At 42.0% G+C, this 21,463-nt stretch overlaps 1 protein-coding gene and 1 long non-coding RNA gene across 2 annotated transcripts; one reads left to right on the top strand and one right to left on the bottom strand.

Annotated features, from left to right (window-relative positions):
• The first annotated feature begins 387 nt into the window (after window positions 1–387).
• klf13 (Kruppel-like factor 13) lies at window positions 388–17,467 on the top strand. Its single transcript, XM_044356850.1, has 2 exons — window positions 388–1,335; window positions 12,900–17,467. Exons 1-2 carry the CDS (start codon window positions 897–899, stop codon window positions 13,214–13,216), a joined length of 756 nt encoding a protein of 251 aa, XP_044212785.1. The 5' UTR covers window positions 388–896; the 3' UTR covers window positions 13,217–17,467.
• LOC122985868 lies at window positions 14,315–19,808 on the bottom strand. The gene is made up of 2 exons (XR_006404201.1): window positions 15,311–19,808; window positions 14,315–15,015 (listed from the first exon to the last, which is right to left on the bottom strand). It is a non-coding gene; the product is annotated as an uncharacterized LOC122985868 (long non-coding RNA).
• Window positions 19,809–21,463: the final 1,655 nt, after the last annotated feature.

The following is a 21,463-nucleotide window of genomic DNA, read 5'->3' as shown; positions in this document are numbered from 1 at the left end:
TTTCACTATAATTTCATCCATAAGTAACACAATGTATGTATGTATGACTATTTTGATCATGGGTTTTATACACCTTCTGTAATAAAACATCTAAAAGCAAAAATCTTATCAGATGGGGGTCCGTGGTCTAATGTATGTCACTATAGGGGTCCTGGTGTGAAAATGAATCACTGTGTTAGGATGCAAAACAAGCTGAGTGCACATGCATGCAGGCTTGAGCCGGATGCTGCAGTAAAAAAGGCACAACTGCACAATAGTCCATCCTACCCAGCCTAAAAATATTTTTTACTCTATTGCATGTGATCTTCCTGAAGGTCTTTGCAATACATAACCGTGTCGCCCGTGAGAAACATCATCTGAATGCATGGGAGGCAACCTGTGGTGAAACTTTCAAGTAACTCATGTTGTGCGGTGCATTTGGGGACAAGCAGTACCCAATGAATGAGCGGCTACTCTGATGATGTTGCTGAGCGCTGCCGGTCGACACGCCCCCAGCATGGATACAACAGCCAGCAGGAACAGGCGCTCAGGAGACACACTCACTATGCTGGAGAGTGTTTGAAGCCGCGATGGGAGTTAACACATCCGAGTTTCTAGAGTTCCTGTTACCAGCGACGTTGCACTAAACAAAGACTTTGTTTTGGGGTTGTTTTTTTTCCCTCTGAGGGGGCTTGTCTGCATTTTTGTCCGAGGCGTTTCTCTCACAGGATGTTGATGATACTGGAAAGCCGGGTAAGATCATAAAGTCAGTTCTCTCTGATGAGAACGACCGCCTCCTCCTCACCACCACCACCACACAAAGGGAACCACGGAACAAGTACTTTGTTTTTTCACACGCCATCATTTTTTATTTTTGAATGTCATAAAGAATCAGAGGGGGCTCTTTGATAGACAAAATGGATCACTTTGCAGCAGAGTGCCTTGTTTCAATGTCCAGTCGTGCAATTGTTCACGCTCCTAAAGGGAATAGGGAGATAAAACCAGAAATCCCATCTTCCTCCAAGAACGGAGAGGAAATGAAAGAGCCTTTGGTGAAAGATAACTCCTCTCTTTATGTGGTGGCGCGGATCCTGGCGGATTTTAACCAGCAGACTCCCAACAATGTTGCCGAGCAGGCAAAAATAAAGGATGAGAGCATGCCGAACCTCATAGATGATGGAAACTCTGCCACACCTACCACCATCTCCGATCCTTCGCTCAAACAAAGAGGCAAAAGATCGAGAGGTCGGACTGAGCAAGAATCACCTCAGAAAAAGCACAAATGCCACTATTCAGGTTGTGAAAAAGTTTATGGCAAATCATCCCACCTCAAAGCCCATCTAAGGACACATACAGGTCAGTTTCACTGGGTGCAAATGTTTGTTGCTGTGAACATGATTTATTATAGTCCCTTCGCCTATATGAGAGAGGATGGGATTATTGAAACCGAAAATACTGATAAGAAGTGTGGTTTCTCTCTCATGAAGCGATATTTGTGCAGAGGAGGGTGATTGCTGTATTTCATTGAGTCATATGTAGCCTATAAATATCAGTGTGTATAAACGGATCCACTACCCTGTATGGGAATAATCAACACATGGAGTACAGTAAAAAAAAAAAAACACAGAATTGGTGCATAGTTTAATTGCATTGCTCCTTTAAGTTGTATGAACTTTGCGAAATGTCCTTTTAATTTCTGGGGAGGGAGGGAGTCGAAAACAGTGCCACTCCCACTCAAGTCTCAGAGCTTTGTCACGGCTTTCCTCTTTGCAACCCTCCCCTGCATTGGACAGTAAACTGCAGTGCAAATGCAGAACAAAATTACACAGATCAGATTTCCAGCGTTCTTCTGCGCGCATTAATTAAAGCAAACGTTGGGTCTGTTTCATGGCAACACGAGGAAAAATTAAAAAAAAATAAAAAAATAAAAATCTTCCAACAACCTGTAATGTGCACATCACAGAATAAGTCAAGTGTGCACTAACACGGGCATGCAAAAAAAGAAAGGAAAAAAAAAAGTTTTCAAGATCAAATCCAGTAAGTGTACCGACACAATGCAGGGAAATGCGCTCCAGATCAGCAGTATGTTACATATGACCTTCCTGAACGACCCGTACCTCCATATTTGCGCTTTGCATTCCGCAGGATAAGCTACTGAGAGGGGGGAAAAGATGCAGATCGACTCAAATTGGGGGGTTGATAAGAGCTGTGCAGTCTGCCCAAAGCCCTTTGTTGTGATGTGCCACACCCCCGCTAGACAGACTGCCAGCTGATCTGGCCAGCAACAGACTCAGCTAGCTGAGCCTCGACTGAGGAGCCTTTCCTTCCCTCTGCTCTGTAGACTGCAGCTCACACTCCCCCCTCCTCCCTCAACCCTTCTCACACATATATCTGCCTGTCAGACCACAAACAGACTCATCTGCATCACATAAGTTGTGTGAACTTGACCCATATTTGAGTCTTACAAAAATTAAATTCTGCAGAAGTGTGTGCAAGAAAAACACCTGACTCAACACAAAATTCAAGATATCAGGGACACCATCTTGATGTTAAACCCCCTCTTTTTTTGCGCAATACAAGCCTCAGTTGAACATCTACAAGGATACATTCTTGTTTTGTTGTCTGTTAAGCTTCTGTTGAGATTTATTACTCTTCAGAGTAATAGCATATGGATGCCATATGACCTTAAAAATAACTGGAAGACTATAAATGCACACTACATGACACCATAAGCCTGTTATATATTATATTTCCTTGTAGATGATTCTGTATTGGATTTGTTGTGTTTTAGTCACGATTTCTTGTTTTTACTCATCAGCTGCAGCTTGGGGCTGACTTCAGTGGCGTGTAATCAGTGTTTGTCAAGAAAAAGCATGCTGAGAGACTGAAACATTAATGTGATTTATGTGTATTGAAAACAAAGGGGTTCATAATGCTCCAGTATCATTAGTTAAATGACTTCCTAAAGGAATACAATGCCTGTATCCTCTGCACTGTGTGTTTTTAGTGCACTTTTATTATTGTCTATCAGCCCTTTCCTTGTCTCTTTGCCTATTAAGCTTATCCCTTTTCCTTCCTTTCTTTTGGGATACACTGTTGTGCCTTGCTTTGCTATTGGTTTGTGTCCTATAATTTCTGATAATAAGGACGATTTGTGCTTATTTGATTGGCTAGTCGCAGAACGTGAGTCATCTCAGTTCAGCTGCCTTGTCTCAGTCAAACTTGCAGCAGCTAGCCCCCAGCAGTCAGTGTGCTTCCCTTCAGCCCTGACCATGTGTTTTTAGTGTAGTTTTATTGCTCCATATTAGCCCTGCCCTTGTCTCTTTGCCTATTAAGCGTCCTTTAGCCTGCTTTTCTGTTTGGATACGCTCCCACGCCTTGCTTCACGATTGGTTTGTGTCCCATAAATTCTGATAATAATGACTTGTTTCCGCTTATTTGATTGGATAGTCCCAGAATATGGGTCATCTGAGTTCAGCTGGGCTGCCTCAGTCAACCTTGCAGTGCTTTCACAGAGCCAAACTCTAGCAGTGTGCTTCCCTGCAGCCCCTACTAGCAGAGTCAAGAGAGAATGGATTCCAGCCCAGTCAGTCCCAGCCAAACACCGCTATCTAATTGAGGGGGGAAACACTGTTATAGACACTGAACAAAGAGCCAGGGAACAGGCGTCCTCACTTGACTTCTGTAACGCCCAAAGCCTCATCATCCCTGCTTTTGCAATCCTTGTGTATGTGATTTGTCGGCGTGTAAGAGGAGCTGAAACCTGAACTACATTGTATTTTTTTATGCAATGTCTACACACTACATAAAGAAATCAATCCCATTACTAGTCCAAACTTCACCTAATAGTAATGTCTTTGTAGGGAATTTTTGTTTTAAGCCATGCAAAAATGATTTTTAGTTTATTTAATGATGTTTGTTGACATCAACTATTACACATTAGCTAATGTTAAGCAACTTTGAAGTATTATGACTTATTAGTTATATAGACTGAAAGTATGGAAATTGATTTTTTTTTTCTAAAAGAGGGATGTTTTCAGAAACAGTATCAGTATATTGTATTTTGCAATGTCTTTTATTGTCTGTTGCTAACCACTGAAACATTGTTCAGGCTCAGTTCCCCTAAATGACATATTACCTTAGCTATGAAGGTGGTTTCAGTTTTATTTGCGTAGGTTTTGAGAAGTCCTCTGATGAGACATTTGTTGCCACTCCAGTACAATGGAGTTGAATAAAAGTTTATTTTCAGTGTGCAAAGATTAAAATTAAAAAAAGATTTAAAAATTACATTTGAAAAGCTCATCAGAAGTGTGTTTGAGGCTAACAGTGTACTCAGGGTAATGTACAAACCTCACTGTGGTTTTCATTAACCATGGCAGAATAACTTTGCAGAGCGAGCCCTGTGGATTAAGTAACTGGGAACTTTATCTCTTTTAAAGTATTAAAAAGTTCCTGGTTAAAAGATCCCTCAGTTAACATAAAATGGTTTTGTTTGAAATTTCTTCTCAACCAGTCTGTCTCCTCCAACTGTGTAAGAGGGACACCAGGATGTAGCAGACATGGGAGTACACGATGAATTTAAATCACTCATTATACTGCATTGAGTTTGATGCCGAGGAATCCACAGCAGTTTTAGGGGTCTAAGGTTACCAGACAGCTTTTGTCTGATCTCCTGGTGCGGGAGGTGGGGCTTCTCTCTAACACATACACTTATCTTGCAGTATGGGAAACGCAATCATGTAACGCTGATACACAGATAAACTCAAGTTTACGAACAAATGAAGGCCATGAGGGTGAAACTGCATCTGATTCTCTCTTAGACTTCTCTCAAAACCAGTTGGTTTCTTTTCAGTGACTCTTTTTTTAACTCTTTGTCTTAAGAAACTTAACCGATTCTAACTATGAAGACCCGTTTTCCCATGAGGTGTCTTGTGGTCATAGAGTACATGGTGTTCTCTGTGAAGCCTCATTACTGTGCTCTGGTCATGTCATGTGGACTGCCATCTCCAAAGGAGAGATGGCCCCTGACAAGCTCATTACAAGTCATGTCTTCTTCAGAGAGAACAGCCCGGGCCTTCTGTGCCCCCCACAGCTGGGCCTCACAAAAGGCCATCTTGCCAGTATACAAGACCTATTTGAAAACTATTTGAATCACCGGGAGGAACAGGGTCAATATTTCCAAAAGACAAAGAGCCTAATGACATATTTTACAGTTGGTTTGACATTTTGTCTGGACCTCTTTTGTGTTCTGCTGGGGGTACCTCTAATGCTGTGAGATGGCTGTAAAGCCCTTTACTGTCTGTCCTAAAAATTAAGTGGCACCACCTGGCAGCACAGTACCACTGCCATTTAGACCCAGTTATTCATGCATGCTTTCTATTTTTGGTCAAATAATTTTGGTTAATGACACTGTTTTTAGTGTGAAATTATCCCGAATTCCACATGGAAAAAAAGAAGCAGGACTCTCTTATTATATATACTGCATCTCTGCCAGTGGTTTTATATTTGGCCTGCACTGCTACACAGAGTGCATAGTGTTCCTGTGTGGCTGGTGGCAGTGATGAGGTAGCAGGGTGGAGATGGGGTTTTCCTGCTATTGCTTGAGCCTGGCCTTGGCAGTGCGATGGGTAGCAACTCTACTGGGGCACAAGAGGTCAGTCTGTCTACCTGCCACACGGCAGGATTTCCACCATCTCTCCCAGTTGAGCAATATTTCTCCTGACGTGTAATAAACAAATGACTTCTCAGTCAGGAGATGCTCAACAGTTTCCATTTGTCTTCATTCTGGTGACGTTACAAGTTGTTCTTTTTTTAGCGATGGCAGCGGCGTGGCTCAAGGTGTGGCAATGTCATTGTGACCACCACTTTGGTCCAGACTAAAATATCTCAACAACCTTTGCTATAGATTGCTATGAACTTTTGTACAGCCATTTATGGTCCCCGGAGGATGAATCCTACTGACTTAAGTGATCCCCTGACCTTTTGTCTAGCGCCACCATGAGGTTTGACAATTGCAGTTTTGAGCTAAATGTCTGGACAACAATTTGATGGATTGCCATCAAATTTGATGTAGAAATATAGCTTATGTTCCCCTCTGGATGAATTTTAATAACTTCGGAGACCCATTGCTTTTCACATAGCACCATCAGGGTATTAGCAAATGTTAGCATGCAAACACGCTAAACTAAGATGGTTAACATTACCTACTAGACATCAACATGTTAGCTTTGTCATTGTGAGATTGTTGGCTGATATCATTTTAGCTCAAAGCACCACTGAGCCTAAAATACAGCCTCACAGAGGCATGGCTGTTGACTCTTAGTCTCATTATACATTTACTGATGCATACATTTTAGTGTTTTCTCTTGCAATAAGATGAGAGATTTCCCTTGAAGCACCCCTCTAGAATAAAATCTGGTTGCCTGTGAAGGCCACGTTTAGCTGTACAGTATGTGTCCAATGGAAACAAGGTATTAGTTAAATCTACTTGATCCCCAGGATGTAAATAAAACCAAACTGGAGCCACCATCTTGCCTCTAATCCTCTAGTACAGTGTTGTTGCTCCATGAAAGACATCTACAAGGCGCGTGCTAGTGCACATGGCGTCCATATGCTACTCTTTATGTGTACATGTAAAGCTGACTGTAAGCTAGTTCTTGACTAATGTTGGAATACAAACCTGATTTTTCTGTGATTAAGCAGCCAAGCATGCATGATGGACACTCATAATGTTGAAAGGGCCCTGTCAGGCAGTTCCCCGGCTGTGCTGCTTTCAATGGCCCACAGGGCTCATGTATTCTTTAGTTAGCTCTGGAGTACTTCTATAAAAGCTGCTCTGTCTATCCCCTCACCAGCCCCTCCCATCCTTCTCCCGCCTGCGAAGCAAAATAGGTGCTGAAGCGTGTTGTGTTGCGAGGCCGAACCCCGGCCATGGCTTGTGGCGTGGTGTTGATTACCAGGAGCAGGAAGAGTGGGATACAGACCTGTGGAACACTGTGCACTTTTTCATCTACACTGTTCAAAAACCGCCAACCACATCTTGCATGCGAGGGAGGGATCTGCAGTACAAAGACGGAGAATATACAGTGCGGCAGGGTGGGGGTGGGGTTAGATACCAGGATATTCACTGTCAATGCCCTCCATTGATGTAGGTCATTTATTCAGCTGCATCTGCAGCTAATCTGATTAACGTTTGAAGGGCTGTGACTCTGCAGCAGAGAGCACCCCTGGCAGCCCGGCACTTGCAGGGTCCCATCTGAGAGTTCGGCTCCATATCCGCTCTGTTGTGTTCAGCACAGCTTGAAGAGGAAAGGAATGGCTGAAACTGCCGTGGAGCTAATGTCAGAGGGAGTGTTTTGTCTCTAGCTGGGGTGTTTATGTTCCCTACGGTATGTAAGGTGTGTCCCTTTTCTCTGTGTGATAAATCAGTCTGTGGCAGACCACGACACACCGGGGTGTGGCCCTCGGTACAAGATGAGGAGTATTTTTGTGGAGGGGAAGAAGGGCATAATCATTTCCCACTGAGACATGAAAATATTTCACCCCCTGAGTATCAGGTATGACATTGGACAACTTGCACTATCTCCAGTCTGTATCTCCTCTTATCACTGTGTTCTGAGGCCTCTCAGGATCTAGCAGGGCTATGGTTCTTTGTTTGGCACTGGGATAGTAAGGCTGTCTGTCTTATATGAGCTATAGTGTCAGACTCCATCAGTGGAATGAGCTGGCATTGTACTGCGTGAGTGAGAGTCACGGTTGATGGGATATCCCTGCTCCCACCTGCCTCTGTGGACAAACTGTAAACACCCATTGATGGCTGCAGCTGTTTGCACGTACTTAGTTAACCAGGTTTTAAAAGATAAGGAGACTGGATGCAACACATCAAGGCTGCAAGTTGTTTTAGCATGCACTCAAGGCCAAAAGAGAGTGCCCACTTTAACTAATTGAGGCAAATGTGATGAGCTGGGCAATGCCGGTGTGCTATCCATGCCTTTCCCTTAAAGAGTTAAAGGGATGAAGTAATGTATGAAAGTGTGTGCAGGAATCAGACGGTCACACTCGACCCCGCTGCATGTCTCTGGGTGAATGTCAATAGCCAGACCAAGGGGAGTGAGTTACGGTTAGTACGCACAGCCTTTCTGATTGAAATGCATTACAGGAGTGCCTCTCCTGCTGGGAGCGAAGCTGCTGCTATTGTTCACAACCTGACAGCTATAGGCCCACGAGGGGAGGCATGCTATTCAATGGCGAACAAGGTCCCTCTCAATAAAGACAAAAGATGATAATAGATCAAATGTTCCCAGTTTTTCGGAGTTTTCTCCCGACAAGCTTGCCAGTCCTCATCATGAGCACCTGACCCACCCAAGGGTCCTTTTGTTGCTCCTGCAGAGACGACGGATTCTTGTGTGAAACAAACTCTTGAATGGAGCGTCTGAGCAAACATGTTTTGACTGAGAGATTTTCTTGGTAATTTGACTCCTCTCCCACTGAGTTAATTTCTCATAGACAAACAGCCACGTAAACAGTTGTTCTGATCTCTTATGTGTTTCAAATCAAGCATGTGTTCTTTTTTTTTTTTTTTTTTTTCCTTTTATACAGACCACAGAACTTCTGTCAGCCTTTGTTGTTATTTTTTGCACAGGCAAAGTCTGCGATTCTGCCGTTTGAACAATGAAAAAAGGAGCTGCACAAGCCTTAATGTATATTTATTGTTTTGCGCACACATGTTTGTGTTTATATCATTTTGGCATGTGATGGTGCGTGTAAAGGGAGAGGCCGGGTACGGTTGGATTAACCCTGTCTGCTCCAGTGGTTATGCTGATGAAGGCCTCAGCAGTCATTTTAGTATTATCCAAAATCCTGTAGATGGTTGTCTGCTGGCAGAGTAGCTGGCTCCTGGTTGGTTACAGGTCATAGTCTGTTGTAAACATGCAACCAAATTACAGGATAGTACTGAGCCCTGCCGCTGGAGTTAGTGGTGTCCCTCACATTTCTTGTTGCCAAGCTGGCTGTACCACTAAGCCAGCGCTAAAGCGAGGTAGCTCCAACTGTACTTTCCCTTCTTTAGCTGTTTGCCTGTAAAAGTCTCAGCAGGTTTAGTGTGCACCTTGTTTTTGTTCTGAGCTCCGTAAAAGATATTTCCTGTTCTGGTTCTCACTACACAGGCAGAGCAAACTTAACTTCAAGGTGATCTCTGATGTATCCACAGGAACCGTAATTTTTTTTTTCCATTCTTACCCTGCAGAGCTATTTGCTCTGGCTCTCTTATGACAGACTGGCATGGAGGTTTCAGCTGTACTCTGTGTGAGTTTGGCCCATGCCTGAGGACACACCAGGAATGTTATCTACTCTTGTTTGAAATGCTGGTAGCCGTTGTCGGAGCAGGTGAGCGAGTTGAGTTCTTGCGCTGCTGATCACGTCAAAAAGCGATTTGATCTCGCCTTTGCAGACAGCATCCCTTACACCGGGGAGACGAACTCGGATTCCATTACTCTTAACTGTTTCTGCAGAAACTGAGGAGCCAAAAATCTTACTGTAGATATGAATGAGAGGAGGATGGAGGGAGAGGAGCAGAGATGAGCTGTTTATTTACTGACCCAGTGGCCTCAGAGAGAACAGTTATATAACAAGAGTACCTGTGACATAATCGCATCGCCTTGGAGGGGGGACACTAGTGCTTAGTAGAGGTACAGTTTGCGTGCACGATGTAACTCACTTCACGGGTAAGTGGGTCACTGTGTTCGTTAGGGAAAAAGCTTCCCTCATTACTGCCCCCCTCCTCGCCCTCTGCAACTGACACATTCTGAGAAAGACAAACCACACCCTGGATATGGCACGCTGCCAGAGATGGGATAACCAATCAGTGGGGCCTGGTGTCACGGTCGCCCCAGTGCCCTGCTGTGACAACACTGGAGCTAGATGGGGAAAAGGAGCAGCAGGATAAGAAGAGTAGCTTGCTGCATTCTTCTTTGAGCAGAAATGCTGAGTAATAGCTGCAGTCTATTGAAATATCTTGGAGAGTGACATCCTCCCACCACTGAGGGTAATAGCCCCTATCATCATTTCCGCTCAGGATCCAAGCGTTTGTTCCCTAAACCTCCCTATTGTTAGCAAAAATCATTTTTTACCACCCTCATGGAATTCTCAATCCTCATGTTATGAAACAAGCACAACAATTAATTGGGGCATCGCATGTTTTCTTTCTTCTTCATGCGAGTGAATCAAGGCTGACATTAAAGCTGCAGGATTTTTTTAAATACATATTCATATTGTGACCTAAATGCCAGATCCAGTTTAATGTGAGGTGAAAATGGGCATCGTACCCGTTAATTCTGCATTTTCTTAGAACTCATGGAGCTCTAAATAATTGGTTTTGGTGAGTTGCTGTTAGATACCTGATGCTTCCACTATGACTGTATTACTGTATCAGGGCAGTTAGACTGGATATCTCAGCCTAGCTCTCTGGTGTCTGGTTAAATATTAATGATGTTGGATCCGTTACACTGGTTATTGAGCCTTAAGCAGCCTGCAGAGTTTAGCTCTACTTTTCAGCCAATAACTCGTTTTGCAGTGGCAGCACAGGCTGTTTCTCTTGCTAATAAGGTATGAAATCAGACTATCATGAGTCTCTTCAATGAGATTAGGGCCTTAAAAGTTACACTGCCTCCTTTTTTTTCCAGGAGCTGTGCTCTAAAGAGGGTGTAATCCAGGATATGTAAACTGGCTCAAACAACCACAGCCTCCTCATCTTTATAAATTGTACCTTTACACTTTATGCAGGGGAGATGGGCGTGTGTAAACTCAAGCAGGAGAGTGGTAACATTATACATACTTGGCAAAAAAACGGAGACAAGGCTGTGTAACATGTGTATATGCAAATGTACATATGTCAGTTAGAGTTTACATACATACACAGAGTCCTGTATGAGCCCGCAGGAACTGTAGTGGGCAGGGCTGACTGAGTTTGTCTGGAGTTGAGGTGAGGCGTCAGAGGCAGGAACACAGACTGGGCTGTCTAGACTTGCTCTGTCTGTCTGCATGTTTTGTAACCATGCAGTATAGGGGGGGAGGGACCGAGACTCGTAGTGCACTGAGTTCTTGTTTTTGAGACTCACTGGCATCAGGTAGCATATAAGTGTTTGATGCTGAACAGTACTGTTTCCATTCTGGCCCTGGGGGAAACCACAGAACTAAGAAAGAAATTTGGCAGGCCTGTTATTATGTACTCATTTGTCATGCCCACCTACAAACATTCACGCATCTCAACGTCTCTTCCTTTTCATACCTCAAATCCCGGCCACAAATTTGCACATGATGATTGATTATTCATATTCTCTGGGAAGAACCGTAACATTAAAAGAATATGCCCTGCCTGCCCTTTGCTGTAGTACTGCAAGGTCACCAGGCTGGTAAAATTAGAAAGCTGCATGTAGCTATTGTCAGGCAGAAACTCACTGAAATGGAACTAAAAGGAGTACAGTATTAGACGTATTGGCCAGGGGATGCAAAACGCTGCATTTAGGCTCTGTACACACTGTTTCCACATCTAAATGGAAGGAAACCACAAGATGTATAGTACCATCTGGCTTTGAGTAGATTTGTGTCAAAGCCCACTTTTATTGCCTGAAGGAGGGGGGAAGGGTGTAATTTCCCATGTGCCGAGTCACAGATAGTTGCATGTTGGAAAATGGGCTGGGTAACCATTGTGAGTGTGATTAGCATCTGGAGCTTAGATAATTAAACTGTGTCTGCTCCTCCAGCACAGCGCCAATTTTTAGGTGATTTACCCCAAGTCCCTTGGCCTTTTTTTGGTCTCATTTTTCCAGATATTTCAAATATTTCTTGAGTGGTTCTTGATATTCCCCTCACTAACCTATCAGACCTCCTAATTACCTCGTGTTCATTATTCCTTGATGACACAAGAGTCTACACACTTGTCTTGTTCAGCGAGCCTAGTCTTCACTGAAAAATGTCTTTTAGCTGTGCATGGCAGTGTTCATGACTTGTTAATCTGTAAACATCCTATAATGAGTCACTGGTCTCACTGTGGTGAGCCATGGAGTGCACCAGTTTTGTAATTACAGAGCAGAAATATGAACACACTTGTGAGTTTCATTTGTTTCATGTTACACTCATCAACGGAATCAGTAGGCCCGAAAAAGGTCTTGTGTGATATCTGATGTAAATAGTGTCACCACTTACTACAAATTATGCATAGTCTACATTCCTGCCCACCATTCTCTCAAAAGTAGTTTGAAAAGGAAAATGGGTTTTAATTCTGCTTTCAGTGTATTCCTCCAACCCTTCAGGTAGCCCATGTCTTCCAGTCATTCCAGTAAAGTTTTAAAATGACTGTATGAGCTGATATGTGATAGGTAACAGGTCATTCCTATACACATATTACATCATTTCCACTTCTATTTTTGTCAAGCCTATGTGACTATCACTGGTAATGACATTTAAAAGCTCAGACAGAGATGCAGTGTATTACCAGACAACAATCACATAACTTTGTCAAGAAAAAAAAGCACACGATGTTAACTAAGCTATTTGGATCCTCACAGTAGCCTCCTTACTTAAGGTTTCACATCTTTTTGAAAGGTTGATTTTCATATTTGACTGAAATCAATGGAAATCAACACCATAGAACCGTGATGTGCTTTCAAATCGTCAGCAGACATGTAACGTACACTTGTAAATGGAATAAAACATGCAAAATATACTGATGAGGATGCACATGGGGAAAATAGTGCAAAAGCATATGAAAATGGTCAGCAGTAATGTAAAGTAAATGGTAAATTCTCAAGGAGTTAAAACATTGCCCATTTAGCAAAAACACTGATATGGTCTTGAAAGCCATGCTGCTAACTTCTTGTGTGATTAGACACTGACATGTCTTTGTTTTCCTCTGTGTGCTACAGGAGAACGGCCTTTCCCATGTACCTGGCCTGACTGCAGTAAGAAGTTTGCTCGCTCTGATGAGCTGGCCCGCCACTACCGCACCCACACGGGGGAAAAGAAGTTCGGCTGCCCGCTTTGCGACAAGCGCTTCATGCGCAGCGACCACCTGATGAAGCACGCACGGCGCCACTCAGATTTCCAACCAGGCATGCTGAAGAGGCCCCACGGCGGCAGCAGCGGTAGCACCACACGTCCCAGCTCCCTCAGCGACTACAGCCGCTCGGATGCCTCCAGCCCCACCCTCAGCCCCGCCCTCAGCCCTGCCAACTCGCCTTAAACTGAAACCCAGTCGCACTTTCCGCCTCCAACCTGCGAGGCCTGTTTTTTTTTTTTTTTTTTTTTTTTTTTTTTTTTTTTGTCATAACACTTGTGTTGCACAGTTGTCAGCAACCCTCCCTTCCCCCCTCCCCCCTTTGCTATTCCTGCGCTTGCTGTGGTGTACCATACTGTACATAACTGCTTATTGTAGTGCAATTACTTGTGTGATCCTAAAAGAAGGTAATGCCTTTCCCAGATGGCAATATTGACATTCTGTACCATATGTCTGTATTTTTTTAGCTTCTGATCATTGCTAGTTGTCCAATGTATGTTCACAGTCAGCTAAACAAGGTTAAGAAGAAGAAAAAAACAGACACCCTGACAAGTCTTATCAAAATGTTTTGGGTTTTTTTTTTTTTTTTTTTCTTTGTTTTGTTTTTTTTTTTTTTTTTTTGAACGGGTGAGGAGAAGGGGTACACACACACACCTCAGGATTGAAGACAGTTGCTATTTCTGTAATACCACAGTACTTAACAGTACTTACATTGACTGCACAATATACTCATCACTTTACTCTGAAATTCAACAAGGGTTGAATTTTACGCCCTGCTCAGGGATGGCCTTGTTAGCTTGAAAGAATGAATACAAGAAGTGAACAAGAGAAACATACAGTACATATATATCAGCCTTACACTCAACACAATTTGCACTCTTTGTTTTTGTTGGTTTTCACGTTTTTTCGAGGAAACTAGCCCGACGGTCATACGGTCAATCGCACTCAAAACTCATGTTCTGTTCTCCTGTGTGTTTTCGGGGTTCATATGTAATGTAATTGCTGTGTGTTAAGAAAACGATCCCCAAACCCCCACCTCGGTAAACAAAAATACATGTGTTTCTCCGTTGCAACGTTAATATTCAGTTGCAGTTACACTGGGTTAAATATGTATTTCATTGAACAGTGGTGTGCAGTATATACTGTGTAAATCTGCACTGCTTGAGGATTGGGATTATATTGGGTTACCAGTTTTTTATAAATAAACTCAGTTGAAGAAACTTAAAAAGAGACAGTTAAGTTTCAAAGCAGCTGTTCATGCTTTTTTTTTTTTTTTTTTTTTTAAAAAAGCTATGTATCATCAGCCAGTATTTCACACAAAATGGACACAAAGGGACTTTAGTTGAAACAATGTTTATCCCGCTCTCAAGCACATAGGAAAAAGTACCAAAGACAAGAGTGAATGAAAGCTTTCTATTCAGTCTTGTAAGCTGCCCTTCATTGAGGCCTGAGGCTGGTGGTTGGCAGTGTAGCAGGTAGAGAGCCAGACAGCCTGCACGTTTCCCTCCTCCTGGCTCTGCCTTTTGTGGCCTCCCTGGAGGAAACAGCTGCATCCCACAAGAAGCTATTCACAGCCCGCAGGAGGAGTGGTAACATGCCATTCCCGGGGAGTCTTCCCTCACCCATCTGGTTCTACCTGTCCTGTCAGAGAGTGAGTCCTGTGGTGAAGCTCCGAGCCTGCCAAATTGCAGAATGTTGCCTAACTTAGGGGGGGTCAAATGTAGGCCAGAGTGTTAGGCAGAGGAGAGCAGAGTAGGGCTGGGCTGCGACATGGTGGAGAACAGAGCGAACAAAGCATCTATCTGCAATAGACAGGCGAGAGGGGGTAGGTCCTGATAAAAGAGGAGAGGTTTATCATGAGCTGAGCAGCACAGAGGAGGAGACACCCAGTCACAGACACCCCCCCATCTCCTCCTTGTTTCCTCACTCCCTTCCTCCCTCCAACTGTAGAAACTGTGAGCTGTAATTAGCGGGGTTGATCCAACCTGTAGGATAAGAGTAGAAAGAGAAGTGTATGAACAACAGTACTACCTAGACAACGCTAGCAGTGTGGGTGGGATGCACCTAACTCCATCCTAAGCACAGGGAGAAATCCTCTACTACTGCTGGAGAGTCAAATTTCACAAAGCCAAGGAAAACATTGCTCCAAATTCACACCGATAAACCCGAGCTCTCAAACAGCTGCTTTCAAACTTCTCTCTCACAAAACAAAGGGGCTTTTTAAACTGTTGTAAAAACATTTGAACCAAAATGAACATATCAGCAAAGTGCAGTGCTCACCAGCCTCACGTCGTCCTGCCTGTGAAGCTCAGATGTCCCGTGAGAAAGCTGACTTGTGTTTCTAGACAGACATGCCTCAATAAGTCAGGCAAAAGGCACAGTAAACCTTCCATGGAAACAGGCACCACTATCAAAACTGCTGCAGCTCCGCCAGTCTGTGTTATGCCTACATTTTCTTTTAATGCTTCAGCACTGTGGTCGGAAATCGTTTCATCCATGTAGTTTGGTCCCGTCAAACCCATCCAGATTGTTGTCATCATCAGTTGCATGTGCTAGCTTCAACCTGGCCCGCTCTCATCCTGCAATCCCGTGCTCCACACTATATGCATGTTAACAACTTCGCCCTGAAAAGCGTAGAGGGTTTTTGAGGCGGTCTGGCAGGTGTAAGTTCATGAATGGCAGGCCTTGTCCCCCCCCCGGTTCTCCACAGCAGCCATCTCTCTTTAAAGTTGTGAAGAATCAGCTCTGTCACATCCTCCAAGAAAGAAAACATCCCTTATTTAGATCCAATGCAGTAATTTTCCCCCAAAACACCACGTTTTTTTAAAAAAAAAAAAACCCACAACCCTCTGTAAGATGAACTCTGTTAAAACAGTTTCCAGGCTGCAAGATGACACTTTGAATGCCACTGATCAGCAGCTCTCAGTGAGAGAAGCACTGAGATACATTTACCATTTCACAAACAAATTCTTCAAATTGCTGTTGAGCAGCTTTTTGTGGGATCTATCCGTAATTTTTTTTTTTTTTTTTTTTTGTCATAGTCAATTTGTTGACTTGTAGTGTAACTTTCTCTTGCAAAAAAAAAAGAAAAAAAAAAAAGAAAAACAGAAGAAGAATTCAGAGTAACTCACCCTCAAGCAGGTTTCATGAATCACTTCTCCATAATCTGCACATTTACCTCAGGGTCGACATCCGCAAAGCAGCAGATATGGGACAGTTTGTGGATTTTGTAGTAACATCAGTTGCTGCACAGAATTTTCTGCCAGCCTCCCCTGGTGTTCCTGGGTGCTTAGTGCTCACTGCTGGTCAGTGTCCGACCACACTGGAAACACAGGAACGCCTCCATATGGGCCCGGCTCCTGCCTATTATGTCTTCATTACATCCTACAGTCCCGCTACACGCCTTAGTAAGCACTGGGCACTCTGGCGCTGTTTTCAGTGAAATGCCCCTTTAAAAAAAAAAAAAAAAGCTTTTAGTGTCAGTGGACTTACATTAGGCAACACGACGCTCCTACCATCTGATAATGAAACGACTGTGACAATGTAAACATCCCAGTCTATCCATCCATCCAGACTGCACCAGTGACATATAGGCCTCCACAGGTGTCTCATAACTTTTACTCTCACTGTACCAAATCTACTTGAATAATTCAACACAAAAGGCCATTGAACACAGTTGTACATGTACATGTCCATTTTTACTGTACTTGCTTTTGTTGTCAAATAATTATGAACGTCTCTGGAGAAAGGTGTATAGTCTTTTTGTTTGGTTTATTTTATTGTTTTGGGTTTTTTTTCTAGATTTTCCATTGTCTTCAGGTCATTTAAGCAACTCTTGAATTTATCGCAGCATTAAGGTTGACTATTTTTGTCTGTCTGTCTGGCTGTTTATAGGCATCATTTTGTTTTATTTTAAATGACATAATTTAGCCCCATTTGGGGTTCACCCCTTTAATCAGAAACACTTAATACTCTGTTGATGTCAGGATGCAGGTTATTCCAGTTAGCCTGTTATCCAAAATTCCTCCAAGTTAGAAAATGAAAGGATAGTTTGGTGAGTGTTTGGGGCGACGATAAGAAAAAGAAACATCCAGACCTCTATGTACGTCAGTTTCAGATGGAGTGACTAATTTTCTTTGTTACTTAGATTCTTTTGAAAGTTTTCCATAAGAATAGAGACCACAGCATTGTGAGTTAGCAATGTAGTCATACTTTTTATTATTATTTTTTCGACTCATATGAAATGTTTAAACTTGTATATTTTTCAAAAATCATACCTCTTAAAATATTTGACTTTTGTTGTACCTTCATATCTTTTCAAAACATCCATCATGTAGCTTATGTTTTGCTTGATGAGTAGCACAAATAATTGGTGGTTTATTTGTCCCTACTTGAATGAATGAATGAAGAAAAAGGAAGAGAAAGAAAGAAGGAAAAGAAAAGAAAACACTGGGCTACATTTTATAAAAAATCATCACATGTTGTCAGGGTCCTGCACATCCTTGTAAATTCAAAAAGTAATCTTTCCAGGAAACAATAAAAACAGATTTTTTAATTATTTTATGTATGTACAAAAATCGTTCAAACATACCTTCCTTACAGAGCTCCACATATTTGTCTTGGGTTAAACATTTTCTATGTGTGGGATGATGTCAGCTGTAAATTACTATGAAACTCCATTTCAGCATTTTTTAAATCCAACTTTACAATTGTAATCCCAGTAAGATTACAGATTTTGACATCTGTCGGAGAAAGACAGATGGAAAAATGGCAAAAATGGAAATACAAGGTTTCTACAAGATGCTAACATTGTACCGGTAAATATTTTTTCTGCTAGTATGTAAAGAACTAACATTAATCCTATTTAAAAAAAAAAAAAAAAAAAAAAAAAAAAAAAAAGTTCATATGAATTACATGAATATATCACTGATCAGACGTCTCAACTGAAATATTCATAATGACTGATCTCAACGTACAAGCATGATTGATGCAATTGTGTGCCAAATCTATAATGGTAACTTCATGAAGATCATACAAATGTTGAGGGTAAATAAACCTAGCTTCTATCAGACATTTAACAAACTTGTACAGTTTTTATAAAGTGTGACATGTTTTTATGTTGTGTACAGGATTTAATGAAGCAACTCTGCATATTTAATATGCAAGTGTTCTAAGTTAAATATTTCTTTTCTGCTTTATGTAAACATTTTGATTGTGTAGCTTTGTTTTCATTTGGTTCTTGTTATTTAATTTTTTTTTTCCTTTTTTTGCTGTACATTACACAAGCAATGTATAATGGCTTATTACAGGTATTTTTTGACATAAACAATCTTAATGATAACAAACGCCCAACCATTCCAAAGGATTTAAAATTGCATTTGCTATAAATGTGCTGCTTACATCGACCCAATGCATTTCTGTAGGTTATGAATAGAAGTCTGTCTTGACTGTGAGGTTTTTACACGTTGTGAGTAGTGCACAAGGTACGTTTCTCATTGTCAACATTTCCCAGGTATAATCTCTCCTTTCTTCTCCGCTGGCTCTTTGTGTAGATAGACTAAACCAATTCAAATGAACAACGTACATGCAATATATAAAAGTTAACGACATACAGAGCATTTCTTCCCTCTGACATTGGCCTTTTAAAGGTGGGGAAAGTGAAATGTTTTAGAGGCAGCCATGATAGGATAGAGTGGTGGTTTGAGCAGTGAGAAGGAGCTCTGAGTTCTCGCAGCTCATCGGAGGCTCCAGTTACAAGTTGTTACCAAAGGCTATGAAGGGAAAGATGAATGTTGCAGTAATTTTGAACCCAACCCAGTTTGGACTGCTGGGTTCAATTTTACATACTGTAAGTGTTGTTCAATGGATGTTGTGCTTGATATGGACCTTTTTCTACATCTCCAGTAAGCAACTTTTGTTGTTATTTTTTCTTTTTTTTTTTATAACACTTGAATGAACAAAACCCATTTAATCACGAGCAAACAAATTCTGAATGAGTACAAGATAAGAAACAAAAGAGAGTAGGAACATGCAGCATTGCAGGGTAGCAGACCATATCTGTTAGTACCCTTCGCTGACCGTGTGGTCTTGCTCAGCTGCTTGAACTGACTCTGTGTGGTGTTTGCTCTTTACTATAGAAATGCACGCTAACAAAAGTCTCAAGCGTTGGATATTGTCGCCCTTAAAGGATTTGTCTGTTCCAGGTTATTCAGCAAACTGTGCTGTCAATTACCTCCCTTTGATTGCAAAGAGAGAGCCTCTCACCAGCCTTTTGGTTCTGTTTTCTGTCCCTGTTTGTCCTCAATGTACGTCCTCAGTGTAATGTTGCTCTCTTGATACCTCTGTGCGTTTCTCCTCTGCCCATCACCATCAGTTGCCTGTTGTAGTGACTCCATGGTGCTGCTTCCCCTCTCAGCGCCATTATAATCCAATCTGTAAATAACTCTTGACTCAGCTATGGCCAGTACATTCTCCAATGACCTCACTCTAACCTTCAGGTGTTGTTTTGTTTTGTTTTTTCTCTCAGCAAACCAAAATCACTACATTCAAGTATTACAGTTGTACAGTTCCTCGGATTCTACACACATCTAATGTGCTGGTCTTAGCTGCTCTGCTGTACCTTTTTATGGCATTATTTTTTACATGTTAGACAATATATTGTGACCATGTCCTATGCAAATATGAAAAATAACAGATTGTTGAATAATGTATGTTGTCATAACTTGTATGCATGACATAGTGAAGTTTACATTTGGAAATAAATTCATAAAATAAGCAGCTACAACTTGTTCTGTGCTTTGTTTTGTTTTCAAGAGACAGGGTAGACATGCCACTGTGGCTGCAATTAAGAGGAATTCAAACATTTCAGGATGATTAATGCTGAACATATGTTAGTAGAACAGCAGTAGCACAAGTAGAGAGGAGTCATTAAAGGAATAGACATTTGGGGAAAAACACTTATTTGCTTTCTTGGAGCAAGTTAGATGAGAAGATTACCATTCATTTATTTGTATGGCTCTGTGTAAAGGTAAGAAAATCTGCTTATTGGTAAGCTCAGTAATTAATATGTTATATCTTTGTTTAATCCGTATAAAAACCTAAGTGGAAAAACAACAAGTTCCAGTTTTAAGGAGGTTAAGCTGGAATTTAAGGGTCTGCATGACTATTTCTTGGCCAGAAACAATGACTTCCTCAAGTCTCCGCTAGCACCTCACCATAGTGACAATTAGTGAGCATTTGAGGTGCTGGAAGGCAGATTTTGTTACCTTCAGACAGAGCCAGTCTAGCCGTTTCACCCTGTTTCCAGCCTTCATGCTAAACTAAGGTAACTGGCTGCTGGCCTTACATTTAGCATGGATGTATGACTATTGATCTTCTCATCTAACGCTCAGCAAATAAGCCATGAGGCATATTTCCCAAAATGTCAAACTATTCCTGTAAGCCAGGGAGCTGACTCAGTAATATCAGTTCCACAACAATATCTACCTAAAGTTTGCTTAGCCATCATAAGCTACTGATCATACCAGACCAAATGAGGTTATAGAGGCAAAACCCCTGAGTGTATTGAACTGAGCATGGGTGTGTTTTATTGCTTACGAAATTAGTTTTTTATCTCAAAGATGAATCACATTTTTTTCTCTCTCTCTTTAATGTCAGAATCGTGTCAGTTCCTGTCAGTTCCTCATTTATAATTATAACATTTTTCAAACATTAAAGTAGCCTTTTATTACAGCTATAGAAAGAGGCTAAGTGTTAATAGGTGGAGTAATATTTCTCACTTAGATAACGTTTCTCACATGCGTGCCATGTGATTTAGTATTATTCTTGCAACAGGAAGTACACCTTGTCCCCTCATTGCACCCATGCAAATATTTACAGTAACTGCTGGGGTATCAACAATGGGTGGGGCACCAAATGCTGGGGACTCCTTCCTTCCTTATTGTATTTCAGGACCAAATATTGTGATAGATTGTGTGAAGTTTCCTTTATAGACCAATTGCAATTGTAACTTCAGAAGAATATGATTCTCTACAACCTGCACCCTCCCTCCTCATGTACAAAGTGTACTTTTAACTCCATCTGCATTTGCTGCATTGCAAAATCTCTGCCAATGTGCCTTTATCCCTTTCTTAAGCCAAGTGTGCCCACCGACTCCAACAGAGATCACAGACTTGGCCTTTCCTGCTCACAATGAATCATGCGATGTGGACGGAGACAGGAAGGAAGAGAAAGAACGAGGGCATTAAAATTCTTGATGAAGAGCCTGGTGTTCTCCCTGCTCAATCTGTACACCTCCTGTCTCCAGGCAGGTTGGAGCTACCAGCACACCACGCCACACAAACCGACAAGCTGCCACCCCTGGCACAGCCACACAACTTGGTGTGCCATCACAGCCGGCATGTTCCCAGAGCTTGTTTTTCATATTTGTGTGGC

The sequence above is a fragment of the Thunnus albacares genome, chromosome 7 (assembly GCF_914725855.1).
Source record: "Thunnus albacares chromosome 7, fThuAlb1.1, whole genome shotgun sequence".
In the NCBI taxonomy this organism is placed as follows: Eukaryota; Metazoa; Chordata; class Actinopteri; order Scombriformes; family Scombridae; genus Thunnus; species Thunnus albacares.
This window is presented reverse-complemented; position numbering and strand designations above follow the sequence as displayed.